This window comes from Limulus polyphemus, unplaced genomic scaffold, assembly GCF_000517525.1.
Source record: "Limulus polyphemus unplaced genomic scaffold, Limulus_polyphemus-2.1.2 Scaffold3616, whole genome shotgun sequence".
Taxonomy (NCBI): domain Eukaryota; kingdom Metazoa; phylum Arthropoda; class Merostomata; order Xiphosura; family Limulidae; genus Limulus; species Limulus polyphemus.
In genome coordinates, this window is record NW_013669226.1 from 94678 (window position 1) to 114872 (window position 20195).

A 20195-nucleotide genomic window follows, 5' to 3' on the forward strand; every position below is an offset into this window, starting at 1 on the left:
CATTCGCCAAGATACGGGATAGTTCTAGAAACGTGGCATCACTCTAGTCATGTGACTCGCTGACGCAACAATACTCTTTATAGATGCATATGAATGCAGACTGTTTGGCAACTATCAATGATAGTTTAAAAAGTATAAACAGCAACAAACGAGATTTGAAAAAAAAGGTTGTTGCTGTTCTTCTGGCTTCGGCCCGGCATGGCCAGGTGGATAAGGCCATCTTGCCTTCTAATATAGAAAAGTCGTTGCTTACTCAACATTCGAGTTGAAAAAATATTCTTACAAGGTAGTCCCATTGATTTACAGAACGTGTAACTACAACGGTATTCAATGTTCAGGAAAATATTAGGATCTTGGCACACTTCCAGTCTGCCTTCACTTCCTATCTATGGCAGCAAGTAGTTTTTTTTTTTTAATATAATGTGTCAAATATTGCCAATCTTCTATTCTGGCATGTTTTCATGATATGGAAAGATAGATTTTTTTTTGAATTTCTACTTTTCCGTTATGATCTCTTTTATTATTAATAGGTTCATTAAGGACTGGATATGATGAAAAATACATTAAGACTTGAATGCTTCTTAAATACAGATTTCAATTAACCATCTACCTTGACCAAGATTGTCTTCTACCAAAAGCACATGTAATTGCATTTTTAAATCAATAAATTTGTAGAAGACAGCTACAAAATTCTATATATGGAAAACTTTGAAAGGTTTGCACCATGTTCGAGACTTGACAGTAAAAACATTGCAAATGATTATTTTCATTAGTAAATATGCTCAAAATTGCACCTGAAATTTGGCAAAACAGTATTTGTAAAAAAATGAGCATAGTACGTTTTTTAAAGAATTGTAGTACCCAAACAATTCCAGAATAATTCCAAGATAATTGTTTGCGAAATTTCTTCAATGACTGACCAGAACAAAAAATATAAATCTGAGTGATAGGACCCTATATACATACATTGTTGGATGAATGGTGAGAGGACCTTATATACATAAATTGTTGGATGAATGGTGAGAGGACCTTATATACATAAATTGTTGGATGAATGGTGAGAGGACCTTATATACATAAATTGTTGGATGAATGGTGAAAGGACCTTATATACATAAATTGTTGGATGAATGGAAAGTGACTTGTTCAACAAGAAAATTTTCTTTTTTTTTTATTTCAAAATGGTCATCATAGCGGCCATATTGGATGTCGGATCATCATGAAAACAATATCTGAAAGATAATCATTCAAGGGACATCCCTATTTAGTTTTATTGAAATTAACTTTGTGGATCTGAAGAATATAACTAGAATGTGAAACGTTTTCGAACAGAGGATGACGAGGACAAAGATGACAATAGTTCAGAAGACCTTTTAGGTCATATAAGCAAAAACATTTTTAAAATATTGATGACACACCACCAGACCATGATTAGGAACACGACAGAAAGTATTATTGCTATTTCTAGCTTTCAATGACTTTTGCAACAGGCAATATAAAATGGTCGTATATATCAGACGTAATAAGCAAGTGACACGAAAAATGTGGAATATAGAGTGTAGTGGACTGTTTACCTGGTTTTGACATCAAATTTTGTCAAGGTCAGCTGTCTTTTTTTCTTCTTTCATAAGTGTAATTGCTATGTTATTAATGTTCTTTAAGAATGTCAAGGTCTCTGTCTTTTTTTTTTTCTTTCTTTCATAAGTGTAGTTGCTATGTTATTGATGTTCTTTAAGAATGTCAAGGTCTCTGTCTTATTTCTTTCTTTCATAAGTGTATTTGCTATGTTATTGATGTTCTTTAAGAATGTCAAGGTCTCTGTCTTTTTCTTTCTTTCATAAGTGTAGTTGCTATGTTATTGATGTTCTTTAAGAATGTCAAGGTCTCTGTCTTATTTCTTTCTTTCATAAGTGTATTTGCTATGTTATTGATGTTCTATAAGAAATTTATGATTCGCTTGTAAGCTGATCATTTTTAGCGCTCCAATGTCTTGTGGTAATCTTCTTTCTGTGGTTAAATGTTTGAAAATTTGAGAAAATCTAGCACACATTTGTCACCAGTAAAATTATTTTTCTTCCCCCTGAAATTTATATTATTATGAAAAATATGGAGCATTTTGTAAAAAAACTCCCTGTGAACAAATACTACAACAGTATTAACAGTGCACCATATTAACCGGTTAGCTTAAATGTTTTCCATTTACAGCTGTGTGTTTTACAGGTGGGTTCCATATGAATATTAAAGACTAAACATATATTTATAAGTTTGCAATGTAATATCTTAACTGTGTAATACTCTTAATCCTGCTAAGTTCTAAATTATAACCATTCTCAGTGTCTATTTCATCTTCCAACATTCAAGGGTCATGTCCTCATGTACATGTTAAAAGAAATTCACCAGTAATACTCGTCAAACCGAAAATGATTCTACAAGGTACATAGAATCATTAGTAAAGTCCTATCAACTTGGTTGTCTAACAACCATTACCAATTGTTCATTGTATTGCTGCTGGCACTACTATCGTAATGTATTTAATCTTTTGATTATGACTTATTTGATAAATCCAGACTGTGGCATGCTGTATGAAATGTGTTCCATTTCTAAATTTAATTATTGTGTCAAAAATGATTAGTTTCTATTCATTGCTATCATGTCTACAAAACTTCACATTGTAGGCTACATATTAATTTTGACAGGTACTTCTGAAAACTCGACTGTGTAATGTTAGTTTCTCTAACTAGACTGTGTAATGCTTCCACTGTTTAGTCATGGACATTTTTTTTTATATATTTGTGTCTAAAACACACATTAGAACAATCAAATTGTATTTTAGAAATCCAATGTTTACCAAGGTTCATCGACAGAAATATTGAATCTTTAGACAGAGAAAAACTTATAAATCCATGACAGTTTACAGCATATGTCTATCATACTGTGTTATCCGTAAGAGTTCACAGCATATGTTTAAGAGGGAACAAAACACTACATACGATGGTAATAATATCCAGGAAAGCTCTAAGTCGACACAACATTTTGGGACTAAACCCTTCTTCAGGTGACGTTTTTTCAAAGTCGTATGTACAGAGCACATTTGAATATCCATAGAAAATGTAACAATGAGAGAACGTGCGAAACATGGTTCGAAGAGTGGTGTAACCATACTGGTGAATCAAATGTTGTAAAGAAATGATGTAAGTGAAAGAGAAGCAGGAGGAAAAGGTGTAAAGAAATATAAAACAGATATATGAGGGGGTATAGAAAGAAAAGTTGGAAGATGTCAAAAAAAAGAAATCTTTCCATTTAAACCAAGTGGAGAAATAGTTCCTAGGATATAAATAAGGCGTTGTTCTTCGCGTTCGCCTAAATACCGGTTTGTTGGTGTAAATCTTAGAACGAGTACGACTCTTGAGACTGGTAAATCAAGATTGCGATTTAACATGTGTTGTCTGTGTTTTCGAAATCTGCCACTGATTTTGCGATCAGTCTCACCAATGTACAAGTTATATACTGCATCGTATGTGACCTTTGTAACTTGTCATTCTAAGATCTACACCAACAAACCGGTATTTATGTAAACACGAAGAACAACGCCTTATTTATATCCTAGGAACTATTTCTCCACTTGGTTTAAACAATAAATGTTCTGTTTTGTACATTTACTTTAACATCTTCCCTCTATTACCCTTCACATATCTGTTTTATATTTATTTCCACCTTTCCCTTCTGTTTCTCTTTCACTTGCGTCATTTCTTTGCAACAATTGATTCGCCAGTATTGTTACATCATTTACTTTTAAGGCAATATACTCTAATTATTTTTATTTTCTTACAGATAGAAATTGTGAGGTTTAATGTTCTGTGTGTTTCAAGATCTGTCTTCCCATCATTTCTCGGGTAACGTACAAGTTTTAAAGACCAGGAAATAGATCAAATGTGTGGTGTAATGAAGTGCTAACTCTCGTTCTGTGGAACAGAAAGATGAACCCGCTCTTTTATTTTGCGATTACTGACAATCTAGCCTGCTTTGAAGTAGGTCGGAAGCATAGTTGTTGCTCAGTTAACTATGCGGTGACAGTTTGGACTAATTGAGACAAAGTCCCAAATTGCAAATTACATCAGTGAAAGAACGTTCGCCCCTTAACCTCACGGAGGGTGAGAAGAAGGGCCGGGTATACTGATTCATATTACTATAGGTCATAATGTTAAACCAAGTATGCGTGTTATTTCTGCGATGACCATCCTTTTTTATCTTTTTTTTTTCTCTAATCGTGAAGAAAGTAACGACACCATTATGTTAATTTTATTAATGGTCTGGGGAAGAAAGGAAAAAAAATTACTCTGGAGTTTAGGGGGAAGCTTGAGTTATAAGTGTTGGTAGCTTATGTTCAGTTGCATAAAAACATAAGTTAAAAAATAACTTACAATTTCCATTAGAAAATAGATTACGACTCTACACTATTAACTGCATAATATATTTTAAAGGGGCCGCACAATGCCATAAAGTTATAATTATCATTAAAATATAAAAGTGTAACTTATTTTAAGCCACTGTGATTTTCACTTTTACTGACTTAGTTTATTCCCGCTCGTTTAGTATATAGTTTTATTAGTTTAGACCATTTGAGATATAAGTTCCACAAGTTATTTTTTAACATTTTGTTCTGTAAGAAACCATTCAGCAATAGTATATCAAAATGAATCTAATGCATGCAAAAGTTGCTTTTTTTATTGCCATTTGGTGGTGATTTAATAAAAAATATCAGTTTAGATTTGGAAAATATATTGAACCATATTGACAATATAAAAATTTTATATTTAAAGGAGAGCATTTGAACTGCCCTAACCATTTTGACGGATTCGGAGGTCAACTAGCCCATGCAGTGAAATTAACCGGTAATACAGAAATCCATGTGGATGACGACGAGTATCTAACTCTGGGTTCAGAGCACGGAATCAACCTCATTAAAGTAGTAGTCCACGAAGTGGGCCATTCCCTGGGGATGTTCCACATATCAAGAAATTACTCCATCATGTATGCCATCTACTCACGATTCATCCCTAACAATAACTTCGAACTCGGATGGGAAGACCGTAAAATGGTCCAGAAAATGTATGGTGAGAGGAATAGTTTATATTTGAGAACGTACGTCATCTACCAGTTTTGATTCTGATTTTCTATGATAGAAGTTTATTCATCCGCATTGCGGTTATTTCAGTGACAAACTGTTCAGGCAAATTTTTAGTTAGAAGTGACCATATTTTTTCGATGTTTTTCAGGCATTGTTAGATATTTGTTTTGATGTACAATCAATCTAATTCGTGTGTAAATAAAATGAGTTTCACAGAATGCTGTATTTCAAGATAATATATACTTTAAGTAAAACAAAAATGCTCTATCTCAGGAATGCATTTTTTATTAATAACAAAAGAGATAAGGTTTTTGTTTTCCAAAAACTTTATATTATATGTTTCATTTGTTTATTTGTGCATTATTCACAATTACTTAAATTATTTATACAAATTTTCATTAGCTACATTTAAAATAAAAACGTTTTCAATTGAATTTGACTATAACAAAATCCTTCCTTAGTCTCATTTTATACTCTTCTACAGTTCGTAATGAACTATTTCTTTCTGTAACGTTTAGGGATCTGTGAGGGTCGTTTCGATACGGTTTTTGACTGGGTACGTCGACGTCCTGACGGTAATATCATCTACAATACTTACTTCTTCCGATCCAATCAATATTGGATGTACGAAAATCGTTTCAACCGCACGCGATATGGTGATCCTCTGAACATCATACCAGAATGGAAGGGTATTCCGAACAATGTTGATGCTTTTGTCCATGTTTGGACATACACACAGGACAATACATATTTCTTTAAAGGTCAGTATTGTAAAATGATAAATGAAATAAAGCTTTCGAAAGGTCCTTTAGGAAGGGGTTTTATCTTTCAAAAGTGCTAAGGTTATCCAAATCCTTTCGTATTAGGCCCGGCATGGCCAGGTGGTTAGGGCGCTCGACTCACAATCTGAGGGGCGCGGGTTCGAATCCCCGTCACACCAAACATGCTCGCCCTTTCAACCGTGGGGGCATTATAATGTGACGGTCAATCCCACTATTTGTTGATAAAAGAGTAGCCTAAGAGTTGGCGGTGGATGGTGATGACTAGCTGCCTTCCCTGCTAAATTAGGGACGGCTAGCGCAGATAGCCCTCGTGTAGCTTTGCGATAATTCAAAACAAACCTTTCATATTACTTCAATTACTTTTTTATCTTGCATATTTTTCAAATATCATGAGAGTAGATTTTCAAAGAAGTCCAAGAAATTCAGTTTTTCGCTTTTTATACACTGAGTGATCATTATACAACTCCAAAAACACTCACATATTTGTAGAACACTCTATACTCATAAAATAGATTAATCAGGTAATGTATCAGGCGATAGCCAAAGATTGTTTGTTTGACCATTTGTTCAGAGACATCTGTAGCCAACAGTGCTAATCAAAGGGGCGTGAACATGTCTGATATTGGGGAAAATTGTGTCACCAGCCGCTGGTGACAGATTGAGGCAAAGTACGATTGGAAAAATACGGTAAATGCTACAGACGTCGGAGAGTGCCATTTCTGATCGTTTAATTTAATATTGTTCAATATTCAACTGTTTTCAACAGCAAAGGAAATAAGAAAAATGGTCATATGACAGCTGACAATCAGTCCTCAATATAAAAGCATTACGGGCCAGGCTTTCTTAAGTGTCCAATTTGGTGTCGCCAGTGCTCTGGGGCAATTTTTTCTGAATACGTACCTTACACAAACATATAATGATATCTAAATGCAAGACGATGGACAGAGCTTTCCAAACACATGTAATATGTTGAGTTTGTTTTCAGCAAACCAAGGAAATAAACAATGGTGGGTGTTAAAAGTAGCATATCGGCAGCAGAAAAATTTAATTTGAAAGAAATAACACAAACACAAAAATGTAAGTATAACTCAAGCCTTTATTAATATTTATGTTTTGAAAATTTGTTATTAGTTGATTTTCTCATTACTTTTTCACATATAAAAATATCCAAAATAACATGTCGTCGTAATCATGTGTTCTCTTTTATGGTTATTTATTTTGAAGACAATAATTAAACTTTTTGAGTAAATATAAAGATTATAGTCCAAAATCAATCCGGGAAGTATATAATTTGGTTTGATCAAAGCTCAAGCGCAGGGTATCAAGAGATAATTTGAGTATGTCTATTTGGAGCTTGTAATAAAATTTGTTTTTTAAGCACGTGATCTCTTTTACGCATATATCTAGTATAGATACTCAGCTTATGTTATTTTTTTATATCGTTATACACAACAGCCAAGACATATGTTGTTATCAGTAACTGAAAGGATAAGAGTAAATTGGATTCTTCAATAAAAATCACCGAACATGAAATTATGAGAACTCCTTTACTACAGTTTTGCTTCAGAGGGGAATATATAGAGTGCATAATGCTTTTCCCGCCATATTTAGTTTCCACCATGTGCAGATGATTAGGGTAGGATGGATTTGAAATGTATTAATCACAAATCAACTCATTTTTCCTTCAAGAAAAGTCCTTGAAAGTGGGATTACATAACAGGTGTGTATCTCTTTAACTGTATAACTAACATTCAAATGGTGTGAGTGGTGGTAGTTTTAGATTTAAATGACTGATAAGTTACAAAGCTAAACCTGTGAGTGATACTATTTATAAAAACAGATAATTGGGAACATAGTGAGATGCATGTAAAGGAGTTCACAGAATGGGTAAAGGAAATAACCATTTTAATTCAACTTCTTGTGTATGCTTTGTACTTCTTAATATGATGCCACATTATAATAAAAGCTTACGTTTATGATCTGTGGAAGTAGTCCAATACAAAAATAACTATTCTCATTAGCCTGCCATAGCTGGATTTACTATAGAAATGTAAAGGTGACCACATTAATTTCTACACCTGTCTTTGCTAATATGCAGATGTGGTGTGCATTTCGGTGATGGGTTTCATATTTCTATTTTAAGAATGGGTGGTAAACAAAGTCGGCAGCTAAAATGATTTCACAGAAAAAAAGGCAGCAGAAAGGAAAACCTTCTTAAAATTTGTTTGCTTTTTAATTTTTATTCTAGGTACAATATAATGTGGTAAAGGAGACCACATGTGAAAAACAGTAGTCATTTTTATCAAGGTGGAAAATATGACAGAATGTAACCAGAGGGCTAGATTTTTGGCACAAGGTTTTTTTCATTAATTATATTTTCAAGAACTGTATAAGTCATACTTATAGGAGAAGATTTTTTTTTCAACATTTTCCTGTTGAAAAATGAACACTTAAGAAAGCCTGGTCCTTATTTCCTTGATGCTTAGACCGAGAAGTGTGAACAATGAATGAATGGAAGCAGTGATACAGGCTGATTTATCATGTTTCCTCCAAGTGTATCCGAGAGCTGTTGCCGATCAAATCAACCACATTATACTACATTTCCGCAGTGGGAGTTGATTAAACCCCATATTATGTGGAATCCTAATAAAGTGGCTAATCATTGTCATTCAGTGGACATTTATTAATTTATTTAACTGTGAAGTACACATTATGTTTCTTCTTTGTCCCGTTAATGAAGTTACAAAGTTTAAAAAAAATGTTTCATTTGACCAGTTTTTTCACTTATGCGTGCGAAGTTTAATTTCCTCTATTACATGTCTCTCAGTGACTCAGGGTTCGTCTGAGGATTTGCAACGTTAAAAATCGGGTTTCGATATCCGTGGTAAGCACAGCACAAATAGCCTATTATGTAGCTTTGTGCTTAACTATAAAAAAAAACGCTATTACCTTTCAGTCATTAATAATTCTGTATTATAACAATAGAACATTTAACCTGTGAAATTCACTTTTAATTAATTCTATTTAGGTCATAATGTGTTGGACTTACATGTGTAACTAATTTTGAATGAAATTATTGTTAGATATTAGTTGTGTTATTCCCGTACTCTGGCTCATCATAAGTTATCGTAATCAAGTTTAACTGCCCAATTGTCTCGTTTTTGTCATCTGTGATGTTATTATAGTGTGGAAACTGGAAGGGGTGTATTTTCTTTTCGTTTTTGTAATTAATCAATTGTAACACAACGTTTTTTTCCTTTAGGACGGCATTATTATCTTTATAACAGTGCTGAAGACAAAGTAGCTCCTGGGTACCCGAGAGAAATTTCCAAAGATTTCAGGGGGATCCCTGGATCGAGGTTTCCCAGCATTCCTAGTAACATTGATGCTGTCTTCTTTGATCAAAGAGATTCAAACTTATATTTTTTCAAGGGAAAGTATGTAAGTCTGAACTTTTAAAACAGTGGACGGTTATTTATCTTTCTTTCCATTTTCATATATTTTTGCATGAAAGTTAAGTAAATAAGCTATTTGGCTGACATTTTTTGTAAAAAAAAATATATTTATCAGATGGATAAGGTTCAATTGATTTTTTTGAATTAAGACGGTTATACAAGTAATCATGATATGGTATTTAAAAGGAATACAATTTTGTCATTATTGCCGCATACTTAAGTTACTTTTATTCCATTATGTTAAAACTAGCAAAGATGACCTAAAAACGTTTGCTGTCAAATTAGTACATTTTTCGTTGGTTTATGTTTGGTTCTTTGTTTAAAATTACTGTGTTTTGAATAGATATACCATTGTTTCTGAGTTGCAATGGTGGAAAACAAGGGACGGTTTTTTTATTGCGTTCTGTGAATCTAGTTTCCAATTTTCTTCCTACTTCTCCGATGTAGAATTCTTGGCAGTTATTGCATGTTATTTTCTAAATGACGTTTGTATTGTGGGATTCTAAATAATTTTGTTTAGTAACGATTTTAATTTAGGGCCGGGTTTTTCAGAGAATTTGACGTTGACAAGAATATTGTGTTTAATGGCTAGTCCGATCACACACAGTAAGAGCACACACACCGGCCTCTAGATACCCTGGAATTCCGCTTTTGACACCACACAAAAAAAACAATACACTCAAAAACCTCATAAACACAGCCACAAGACTCTGTTCAACGGACTACATAAATGAAGAACTTAACCACATAAAGCATTCCTTCATTCACACCAATAAATTTCCATCAGCTATTGTTGAAAAACTCTACAACATTCCCCACAACAAAACTCAAATTACGAACAAAATTGATACTAACAAACTCAACAACAGTACGTTACACTAAAGTTTACCTTTTGTCCCTGAAACCAGCTCAAGAATTATCCACACTTGGACAAAACTAGCCATTAAACACAATATTCCTGTCAACGTCAAATTCTCTCAAAAACCCGGCCCTAAATTAAATCCGTTACTAAACAAAAATTATTTAGAATCACACAATACTAACGTCATTTACAAAATAACATGCATCGGAGAAACAGGAAGAAAATTGGAAACCAGATTCACAAAACACAATAAAAAACCGTTCTCATGTTTTCCACCATTGCAACTCAAAAAAACAATAGTATATCTATTAAAAACACAGTCATTTTAAACAAAGAATCAAACATAAACAAACGAAAAATCAAGGAATCCATCTTAATTGGACAAAACAACCCTACTCTAAACTAACACCCTGGGGTGCCAAGATATCTCTTCTAAGTCTTGCAACAGTATCCGGTCATGTGACCTCTTTGTTCCATACTGTATATATATATATGTATATATATGTGTGTGTGTGTGTGTGTGTGTGTCAGTGTAAACTACTAGTACCTGATGATGACAAAACCTTATCGAAATGTTGTACATTTGATGTTTTGTTAAACTTATATTAAAGTTTTCTTCATTTCCCATTCAAGCCGTCTCCAAGCATTATTTGTCTCTAAGTGGGTCCCTCGTCATCGAATTCGAAATTAAAACTATATTGTACTTAATACTATCTATAAATATACTTATAATGTTATTCTTGGACCTAACGCCAGATCTTTTAAGCTAAATTACTAAATAACTAAATGGTTAATAAAGAATATTTACATCCACCTTTTTTGTTATTCCTTCAATCAGTGACTTTTTCGTTGAGCTTTCCAGGCAGGCGCTTGCACTATTTTTCTTGGAAAAATGTTTACTGCGCATGCTTATAAGGCGTAACAGCAGAATTGTAGTATGAAAAGATTTCGGTATCTGCGATTATAATTTTTTGTATTATTCTAGAAATCCTGTATTTAAAGAAATACTGTTGCAATAAAGGCACTAATCTGATCGAAAATGTTTTGCGGGTCTCCGCTAGTCTATTACAATAATACTAAATTTTTTTACTGTCATGATAATACGCGCGATCTTACTATCTAAATACGCATGCCCGCACACGTCATTTCCGTAACAAACACACGAACAAGTGTATTATTGTATAGATATCAACTAGCATGACGCTTAGAACAAAAACATAAACATATCAATTAAAAGTCAGTCATTACTTCTTGTGTCAATTGAGGAGCACGTCTGTCGTGTTGCCTAACAATTTCTACTAATATTACTAATCAAGCGTTTTGAGAAAACATTTAAGAAAAAAATGTGTTAATCAAAGTATAATTCAAAATGTGAAAATAACGCATCATAAAAGGTCAGCAATTAAACACAGCCTCCACTTTTGTGAAATATGGCATTTTTGCATATTCTAGTTAAAACATAATCATGAATTAATTGCAACCATAAACAGTGCTGAAATTTCGAAAGAGACCATATGTATACATATTAAATAAAAATAATTAATACGCTTTTTATGACGACGGGGCTGGCGGGGAGAAAAGGCTTGAAGTTTTTTGTTGTTTTTTTTGGAATTTCACGCAAAGCTACATGAGGGCTATCTGTGCTAGCCGTCTCTAATTTAGCAGTGAAAGATTAGAGGGAAGGCAACTAGTCATCACCACCCACCGCCAACTCTTGGGCTACTCTTTTACCAACGAATAGTGGGATTGACCGTCACACTATAACGCCCCCATGGCTGAAAGGGCGAGCATGTTTGATGGTAAAGGGCTTCGAACCCGCAACTCTCAGATTGCGAGTCAAGTGACCTAACTACCTGACCGTGCCAGGCCAAAGGCTTGAGGAATAACTATGTATTCAATAACAGTTCTTCATGCTAATTTTTACCTCTGATATGTCAAGCAGGCATTAAACATGACGGTAATTTTCCATGGTCGTAGTCGGGATGTGGCTTTTTGTAATCATATGTTTGTAACTTAAACAAAATAACTTTTCAAAAGGAATGAATTAACACTTTTCTTGTGGTCTTTCATTATGGATCTTTAAAATAACTTCAAAACAATATATTAGTCCTAAGTTTTATCATAAACTTATATAAAAAGCAGCTGTTTTTAATATACAATCTTTAATTCGCTTGTAATATATTTTGAAGTTTCAGAGAGACAATTATGGAGTGGAGAAAAAGGGAAGTAAGAGAGAAAATAATTTGTTTGTTTCGGAAATTCGCGAAAAGCTACACGTGTTATATGCGCTAGCCGATCCTAATTTTGAATTGGTAGACTAGAGGAAAGCAGCTAGTCAAAACCATCCGCGTGAGATTCTTGGAATACTTTAATCATATAGTGGAATTTGACTGTCACTCTTATAAAACATCCACGGCTCCAAAGCACAGAACGCGTTATTGCTGTAACAGAACTCGAACTATGGATATTCATGCATAGTCTGGCACGCCAACCATAAGGCCATTTACTTTTGTAATAAACAATTTCACTGAGGAATTTGAATCTGAACACCAGTTTTTTGCACACTTGGGTTAAATGGCCAAATTAGAGACCCCTAGGGTTTAGATGTCGTCCCTAATTTTGAACTATTGACCAGAGAGAGAGAGAGAGATCAACCATCCAACAGCACTCACTGCAATAAGGGCTTTGTCTGGCTTATTGAATTGAATAACAGGATTGACCGACACTTCTAGAGCACAACGCATATTCAGTAGCATCGCGTCACAAACCTTTCATCATCAGTCCAGCACTCTAAACACGTTCCTTGATATTCGTTTTCATTATCTGACTTAATCTGACACATTTCATCTTACTGTTTATATCTTGAAATAGGTTTTAATGTATTTGTTAATATCTATTTCCCTACACAAATGTTAAAGTGTCGTCTACCTCTTTAGGTTTTAGCAAACAGCTAAGTTCGTGTTGTTATTGGCTGAAGATCTGACGACAAGTAATTACGATCTTAATATGTTCCAGGTATATGCTTATGACACAGAGCGAGGAAATGAAGGTTGTTGTCTACCTGGTTATCCTCGTGAGATTAAACTGGAATTCCCATCAGCGTCGCCGAAATCAAAGCTTCCGTCCAATCTGGACGCCATTTATTACTCTTACTTTAATAGAGCCATGTACTTCTTCAAAGGCAAGTTATTCTGGGAAAACAAGGCTTTTAATCCACTCGACAGGAAACGGAAAAACGAAATAGTTGGACCATGGCCTATTTCTTCGAAGTGGTATGACATTTGTGAAGTAGAGCTGTAACGTTTGATAAACAGTGGTTTTGAGTTATTTTTTATCTCTTAGTGCGCTTCGGATTCTTTAGCGACTCATCAATACCGTTTCAAAAGGACAACGTTAACACCTCCCTTGAATTTTTAATACCAATATTAATATAAAGTTCATAATTTACATAAGCAAAAGCCAACACTATTAATTCTCTAAAAGCAGCGTTTTATATTTTGAAATATAACAATATGCCAAACTAATATAAAAGTATTACTTGTTTTCTATATCTGGGTGTAACAATTTAAGACAGAAATCTCTTTAAGTAATTTAAAATATTTGTATGCCTATGTTTACTTTTAAGAGAATAAAAATATATTGAACATTTAATAAGGAAAATGACAATAACTGGTTATTAAATACGTGGATTAATCACCTTTTTCACGAGGTCGTTTAATAAATATATTCATGAATTAATAAGGTACTAAAATAGATACCATACATAACAATAATGATCATAAATCAGTAATTTTAAGACCTAGTGATATGACGATTCAAATTTGTGATAATGTTTTATCATTTGACCATCATTGTTGAATTGCTCTAGTACATTATTTTCCTTATGTTTAAGTTGTTTTTTCTTTTTTTATTGGACTTTGCATTAATTACTTAAGCGTCATTGTCTTTAGTCTTAGTTTAATGTTAACAGAAAGACTATATTACAAGGCAGAACTTAATCATTTATTCCTTCCAGTGTTGTTAAGGTAACACTGTTTGATCCCCGAACGCTAAACATAATAATCCATCTTTCAACCTGGAGTCTCTAACGAGGAACTTTAGTTACTTAGATCATTTTTGTGGGTTGTTTTTATAACTCTGAAAATCATTGTATTCATTATTTTGAATATAGAACAAAGAAATCGATGGAAAAACTTCATCAAAATTTTATTTCCCAAGAGTAACTAACATAATATATGACCGTTATATCCTGATCACTAAATACACAGACCATACACACTTTGTACATTTTTTAAATCTTTTAGGGATGTAATCAATAACAAAGAGAAATAAGTGTGCAAAAAAAAAGTTCATAGTAAGTTTATTAAACTTCTTTATTAACACAAACAGAATTAAGTAAGTTAATGAAATTTGTAACTTGTGTGTTATAATATAAGTGTGTGAATAATGTATACCAGACGAAGACGTTTTAGTACGAATGCCGGATTAAATTAACCTACCGCGGGACTCCTAAGCACAAAAAGAGAACGTTCGGCGAGGGGCCCCAAGAATATATTGTCTAAAATCAGGGATGTTTATCCTATTATCCTATTGGCTATCGATAAATGATAATGCAAGCTATTTGCGATAATATAATCGATAAGAAACCGAGATTTCACGTCGTTTAGATATTTATCGAGAGTTATATATTTAATAATATTCGATAGTTGTTTTTGAGCGTTTATTATTTTTAAGATATAAGCAGAATCTTTCACACATCTAACTTATATTCATCACTATAGGCACAGTGCTATATGATGAAATTCATGATGTGCACGCCCTAATATGACGATGAAAATATGATCAAATTGTGAACTTCATTTGATCCCCTACTGAATGTACATCATACATTTCATCATGATGTTAAGAATAGTTCAACTGTTACTTTCAATGGTTCAAAAAGTTTAATTCAATTTAATCGTTTAATATATAGTCGTGAAAGCGCGGGGCCCTAGGACATGGCCTCATGTGTTAATCCGGCCCTGAGTACGGTCCGAAAAATTTTATTAAATAATTTAAAAATAAGTTCAATTATTATTTTGTTATATACATATGTATGAACTTAACAAAATACTGGCATAACTAATACAAGGTCTCATATGGTGACGTAACTCTTACTTGATGACAATGGAACCCATATTCCTTGAGCATAGTGAAGCACATAGTTTGTGATAACAGTAGAATATATCTTTATATATATATGTCACTTAATAACAATGAAACATATATTCTCTGAACATAATGAAATAATCGTAATAAAAAAGTTTAATTTCACAAAGGATCCATATATGTTTGCTTCATATGTATATTTGCGACGATACCAGATACAACCTGGTTAATTTATTTAATTTAATATTAGTTGAGTCAATGTTCTTCTTTGTATCTTATGTCAGAATATCTTTACTAGACAACACAGCAACATTTACGCTGTGGCTATATAACTTGCGTTATTAAGTTAATTTTTTACCTAGATGATTTTATGTGATCGTTTGTAAGTTAATCTTGAAGACACGAAAACGCGTTTTATTTATCATTGTAACTTTTAACTAGCCTTATAATAACAAAAAGTGCTGGTGGCTGTGGCGTCAAGCATACAATGTGGTTACAAATTTGTTGAAGTATTGTTTGTAACTTGAAATTCATATTCGAAATAATAATTCTTTGTTGTTTTTAAGGTAGCATTCATGTTACCAAAATATTTTGTAAATGAGTCTGTATAGGTTATTGTGACGACGCTTGAATGCATGATAAAACGAATGGACTTTTATAGTTTGTGTAATTGGAGTTTATTTTCCTTAATTATTTGAAATAAATGAAAATATGCAATTAACTTAAAAATATGAATCCTAATACAATAATATTGATACTTTGATGTTATATAACTTAATGTTGTTATTTTTAACTAAACGTCTTCCCTGACGTAAAACTATTTTGCCTTGTCAGTTCTGTGGCCGCAGAGACAGAAAAGACTTAAAAACTACACTGAGTATTTTCATTCTCTTTCTTTTGCTGTATAATCTAATTTATCTTGGACTAATACATACATGTAAATATTTTCTAAAAATTAAAAGTAAAATTTGCCACATTTTAATAATATGACAAGCTATTAGCCAGTACTTCTTTTCCCATGTTTTGCTTGACTTATTTTGTTCTTTTTTATCTCTATGTCCTTTGGATTCACTATTTGTTATTGCTAATGATGACATTTGCTAATATCTAACTGTAGTGCCTTATGATTTTGATATCTTCTATGATGTATATTATAGTTTTTACATAGTTTTTAGTAATTATAAATAGAAATTTTCACAATTAACTTGATCATCATTGCATTTGTTTAAGCTAGGTTGTACATTGTTAACACAAGCCGAAAGGTTTTTAGAAGGTTTTACCACAAGTTGTTTTAAACTTCAACTAACTGGTTTTGGATATTTTCTGACTCTATTTTTGTACATTAGACTACTGAATAAATCTTAGCTTTTGTAGAAATTAACAGCGCTTTGTGTTTTTATTATTCTTGATATATTTGCACAAACATTATTGAAATCTTAAATTTCAAACATCTGAACATTCACTTCATTGAGGCTTTTAAAGATTTGATGTAGATAATACTAAAATGATTTCTCGCCAAATATTTAATAAACCATGGAAAGAGCCATAATACAACACAAGAATCTGCTTTATAATGACTATTAGTTTAGCTCCATTTTTCACTTATTTTGCAAAGCATTTTTTATGTAACCTTTATAAGACGATCTGTAGATTTTAACATCCCAAATAGATATTTCATACTAACAATACATCACAACTATCTAATACGTAATTTTAGCATCACTCGTTAGACTATTTATTCTTTGTTTAAATTTCTTCATCGGAATTTCTAGAAAACTCAAAAATCTTTATAATCTCAAGTATATTTCAAGTAAAACTTTTGACTTCACTTTCGTCTTTTTTACTCAGAATCTTCCTTTTATGTTTGGTTCACCTGGTGGCTCAGCGTTAAATATTTGGTTACGATCCCTGCATTTAACATAGTACAGACTAGATTTGAACATTGGTTGACATCTCAGAGGTTGCATCAATATATCGGCTGCCACGCAGGAGGTAGACGACAGTTCTTTTACTGATGTTATCGGTGACCTTCTGATGTTCTATTGCTTCCCTCATCTTTTTTTTCTAGCTACACAATATGGTATATTGTCTTCCAGCAGTCTGTTTCGCTCTGAATGTTAAGAAAGATCTTCGAGGTTTGCTGCTTTCCCCTTACTAGTGCAGAGGAGGTCAATTTCCTGCCAGTAGAGTTGTGCAGGAATTGATAAAGGAGCTTCTCTTGCGAGGTTGTTAGAGACGTCTTTTAGTTTTACATCTGCATGGCCTGGCACATGTATTCAGATGATAGTCTTACCATGCAGTTTCATTGCTTTCTGCTATCTATCTGGAGACAAATCAAATTTATTGCTTTCAGCAATCCAGAGGAGAGCTTGCTTTACGACTTCTAGCACCAGTTATCTATAAAAGGTTACCCCCAGGTACGTAAGTGTTTCTTCCAGAGGGATAGCAGTACCCATAGAGGATATTGATGAATGTCTGTTGTCGAGAATGCAGAACGTGGTTATGTATTTAGTAGGATTGATAGCCATTTGCTCACTCTGCTAAGGGATGTTTGCATCTTGCTTTCAGTTTCAGTTTTTTTAGAGACTCTGCTATGCATCAGAATGTTTTCAGCAAAGGTGAGCAAATGGTTGGGTTGTCATGGTAGGCTATATTCATTGCAATTATATTTACATTCCATAAATCACCGGGGAGTTGGTTTCATTATGCATGTTATTTTATACTCTTTTACTCTTATTCCATAGTTATTATTGTAATTTGGAATTTCATAATACTTATTATTAATTTTTTTATATTATACATATTATTTTTAGTACTTTATGATTTAAACTATAATAGGAATTCAAAATTATTGTTTATCTATAAAGTGCATTTACATTAAATAACTGATTTTGTATAATTTCATCTGTTAATGCAACATTTGTATTAAGTTTGTCATTTTTTATTTGAGATTAACATCTTAAACATTCTTTTGTGATAATATTTGTTTTATAAGTGAATGTTACTTGTTGAACCATATATTGTCAATCCAAAACATATAACAGATTCTGTTAAAGATACATACATTTTTTTATATATTAATTGGTAAAATATTTTGTATTATCCATAATTTTGCTGTAATAAGTTTTAATTTATTGCACATCATATTAATATGTTTAGACCAACTAAAAACATCATCTATAATTAACCTTACGTATGTCTTAGTATTAACATTTTCTATATACATACATTTACAATTAGAATACTGCTTATTATCTACAAATATATGTTTATATTTATTATTACATCTTTGATCATGAATTTGTAAAAAAGAATTTGTTAATAATACTTGTATATTGTGAGTGAATTATCATATTTTTTGTTTATCAGTATTCATATATATATATATCATTTATATTAAGCCAATACCTTAATTTATTGAAATCAAATTATAACATTTCTTTGCCAACTTCCACATCAACATGAGTTACAGTTAAAGCTGTATCATCTGCATATTGATATATTTTACTCTTTAAACCTTTATTTACAATATCATTAACATATAAATTAAACAGTAGTGGACCTAAAATAGAACCTTGTGGAACACCATATTTCATAGTCATTGGATCACTCATTATTTCAAAAATTCTTGTTGTTGCAACCCTATTACTCAAATAATTCATGAACCAGTTATATAACATTTCCCTAATACCCATCATGTATAGTTTATCCAGCAGTATTTTATGATTTAATGTACCAAAAGATCTATTAAAATCAATAAATAATACAAATACTTTTTATTTTTATATAATTGTAAATTTACATCATTTGAGAGAAAAGTTTTCTAATAGTAATGTGATACTTTTATTTAAAAAACAACACATATGGACATTTGTTTATACTGTTATTTTTTTTCAATAAAATCCAACATTTTGCTGTATACATACCTCTCCATTATTTTTTCAATCACAAGTAAAATGTAAATTGGTCTACAATTATTAAAATCATTTTTTTTACCTGTCTTGTAAATAGGTTTTATCATTAATATTTTCAGTCCATCAGGTATTTTTCTTTCTTCATAGATTAAATTTAATAGGCATGTTATAACCTTTGCTAATATATGGTTTTATGTATCTTAATTGCATATCATCAATTCCTGGTCCTTTGTTAATGTCATTAAATTTACTATGTTAATAAATTCTTCTTCTGTTATTTGAGGGAAATAAATTGAATAAATCTGTGAAATTACACTCTCAAGATAATTTTTTCTATTTGTAGCATAATTGTTATTATATTTATTATTATGATTACTTTTAGAGTATTTATTTTATTTATAAACTCTCTTTTAAAATTATTTGCTAAATCTGTAGTATTGATATTTGTACTAATAAAATTTCGTTTTATTTTTTATTCAGGTCATTGATCACTTACATGTTATTTACTAATTCATTAATGCATCTCCACGTTTCTTTCATTTTACCCTGAATGCCAGAAAATTTTGTCATGTAATAATTCTTTTTAGCCTTTCTTATTAAACACACTATATAATTTATCTTTGCTTTGTAAGCTTCTTCATTTGTTTCATTCTTCTGACATTTACACTTATGTCATAATTTATCTTTTTCTCTTATTAACTCGAAAATATCAGAATTTATCCAACATTTATGTTATGTATTCTTTTTTTTTATAGTAATATCAAAAGTATTTTTCTTCAGTTTCATTTAACACACAAGCCAATTTTTTATACATTATCTCAGGATCTTTTAATCTTAAGAACTCTTGCCAATTATAACTGCTTATGCCATTTATAACTCTATTTATTTTAATTTTGTTAATCAGTA

The 20195-nt window shown here is 32.0% G+C and overlaps 1 protein-coding gene across 2 annotated transcripts in view; it reads left to right on the forward strand.

Annotated features, from left to right (window-relative positions):
• The window catches only part of LOC106469693 (matrix metalloproteinase-21-like), an 81733-nt gene extending 64977 nt beyond the window's left edge, over positions 1-16756 (forward strand). For both annotated transcript variants that reach the window (XM_022398273.1, XM_013930202.2), the window contains exons 6-9: positions 4821-5114; positions 5647-5889; positions 9173-9351; positions 13243-16756. In XM_022398273.1, coding sequence (XP_022253981.1) covers positions 4821-5114; positions 5647-5889; positions 9173-9351; positions 13243-13527 — 1001 coding nt within the window. In that variant the 3' untranslated portion in view covers positions 13528-16756. The remainder of the gene's footprint in view (positions 1-4820; positions 5115-5646; positions 5890-9172; positions 9352-13242) is intronic.
• The last annotated feature ends 3439 nt before the right edge of the window (positions 16757-20195 follow it).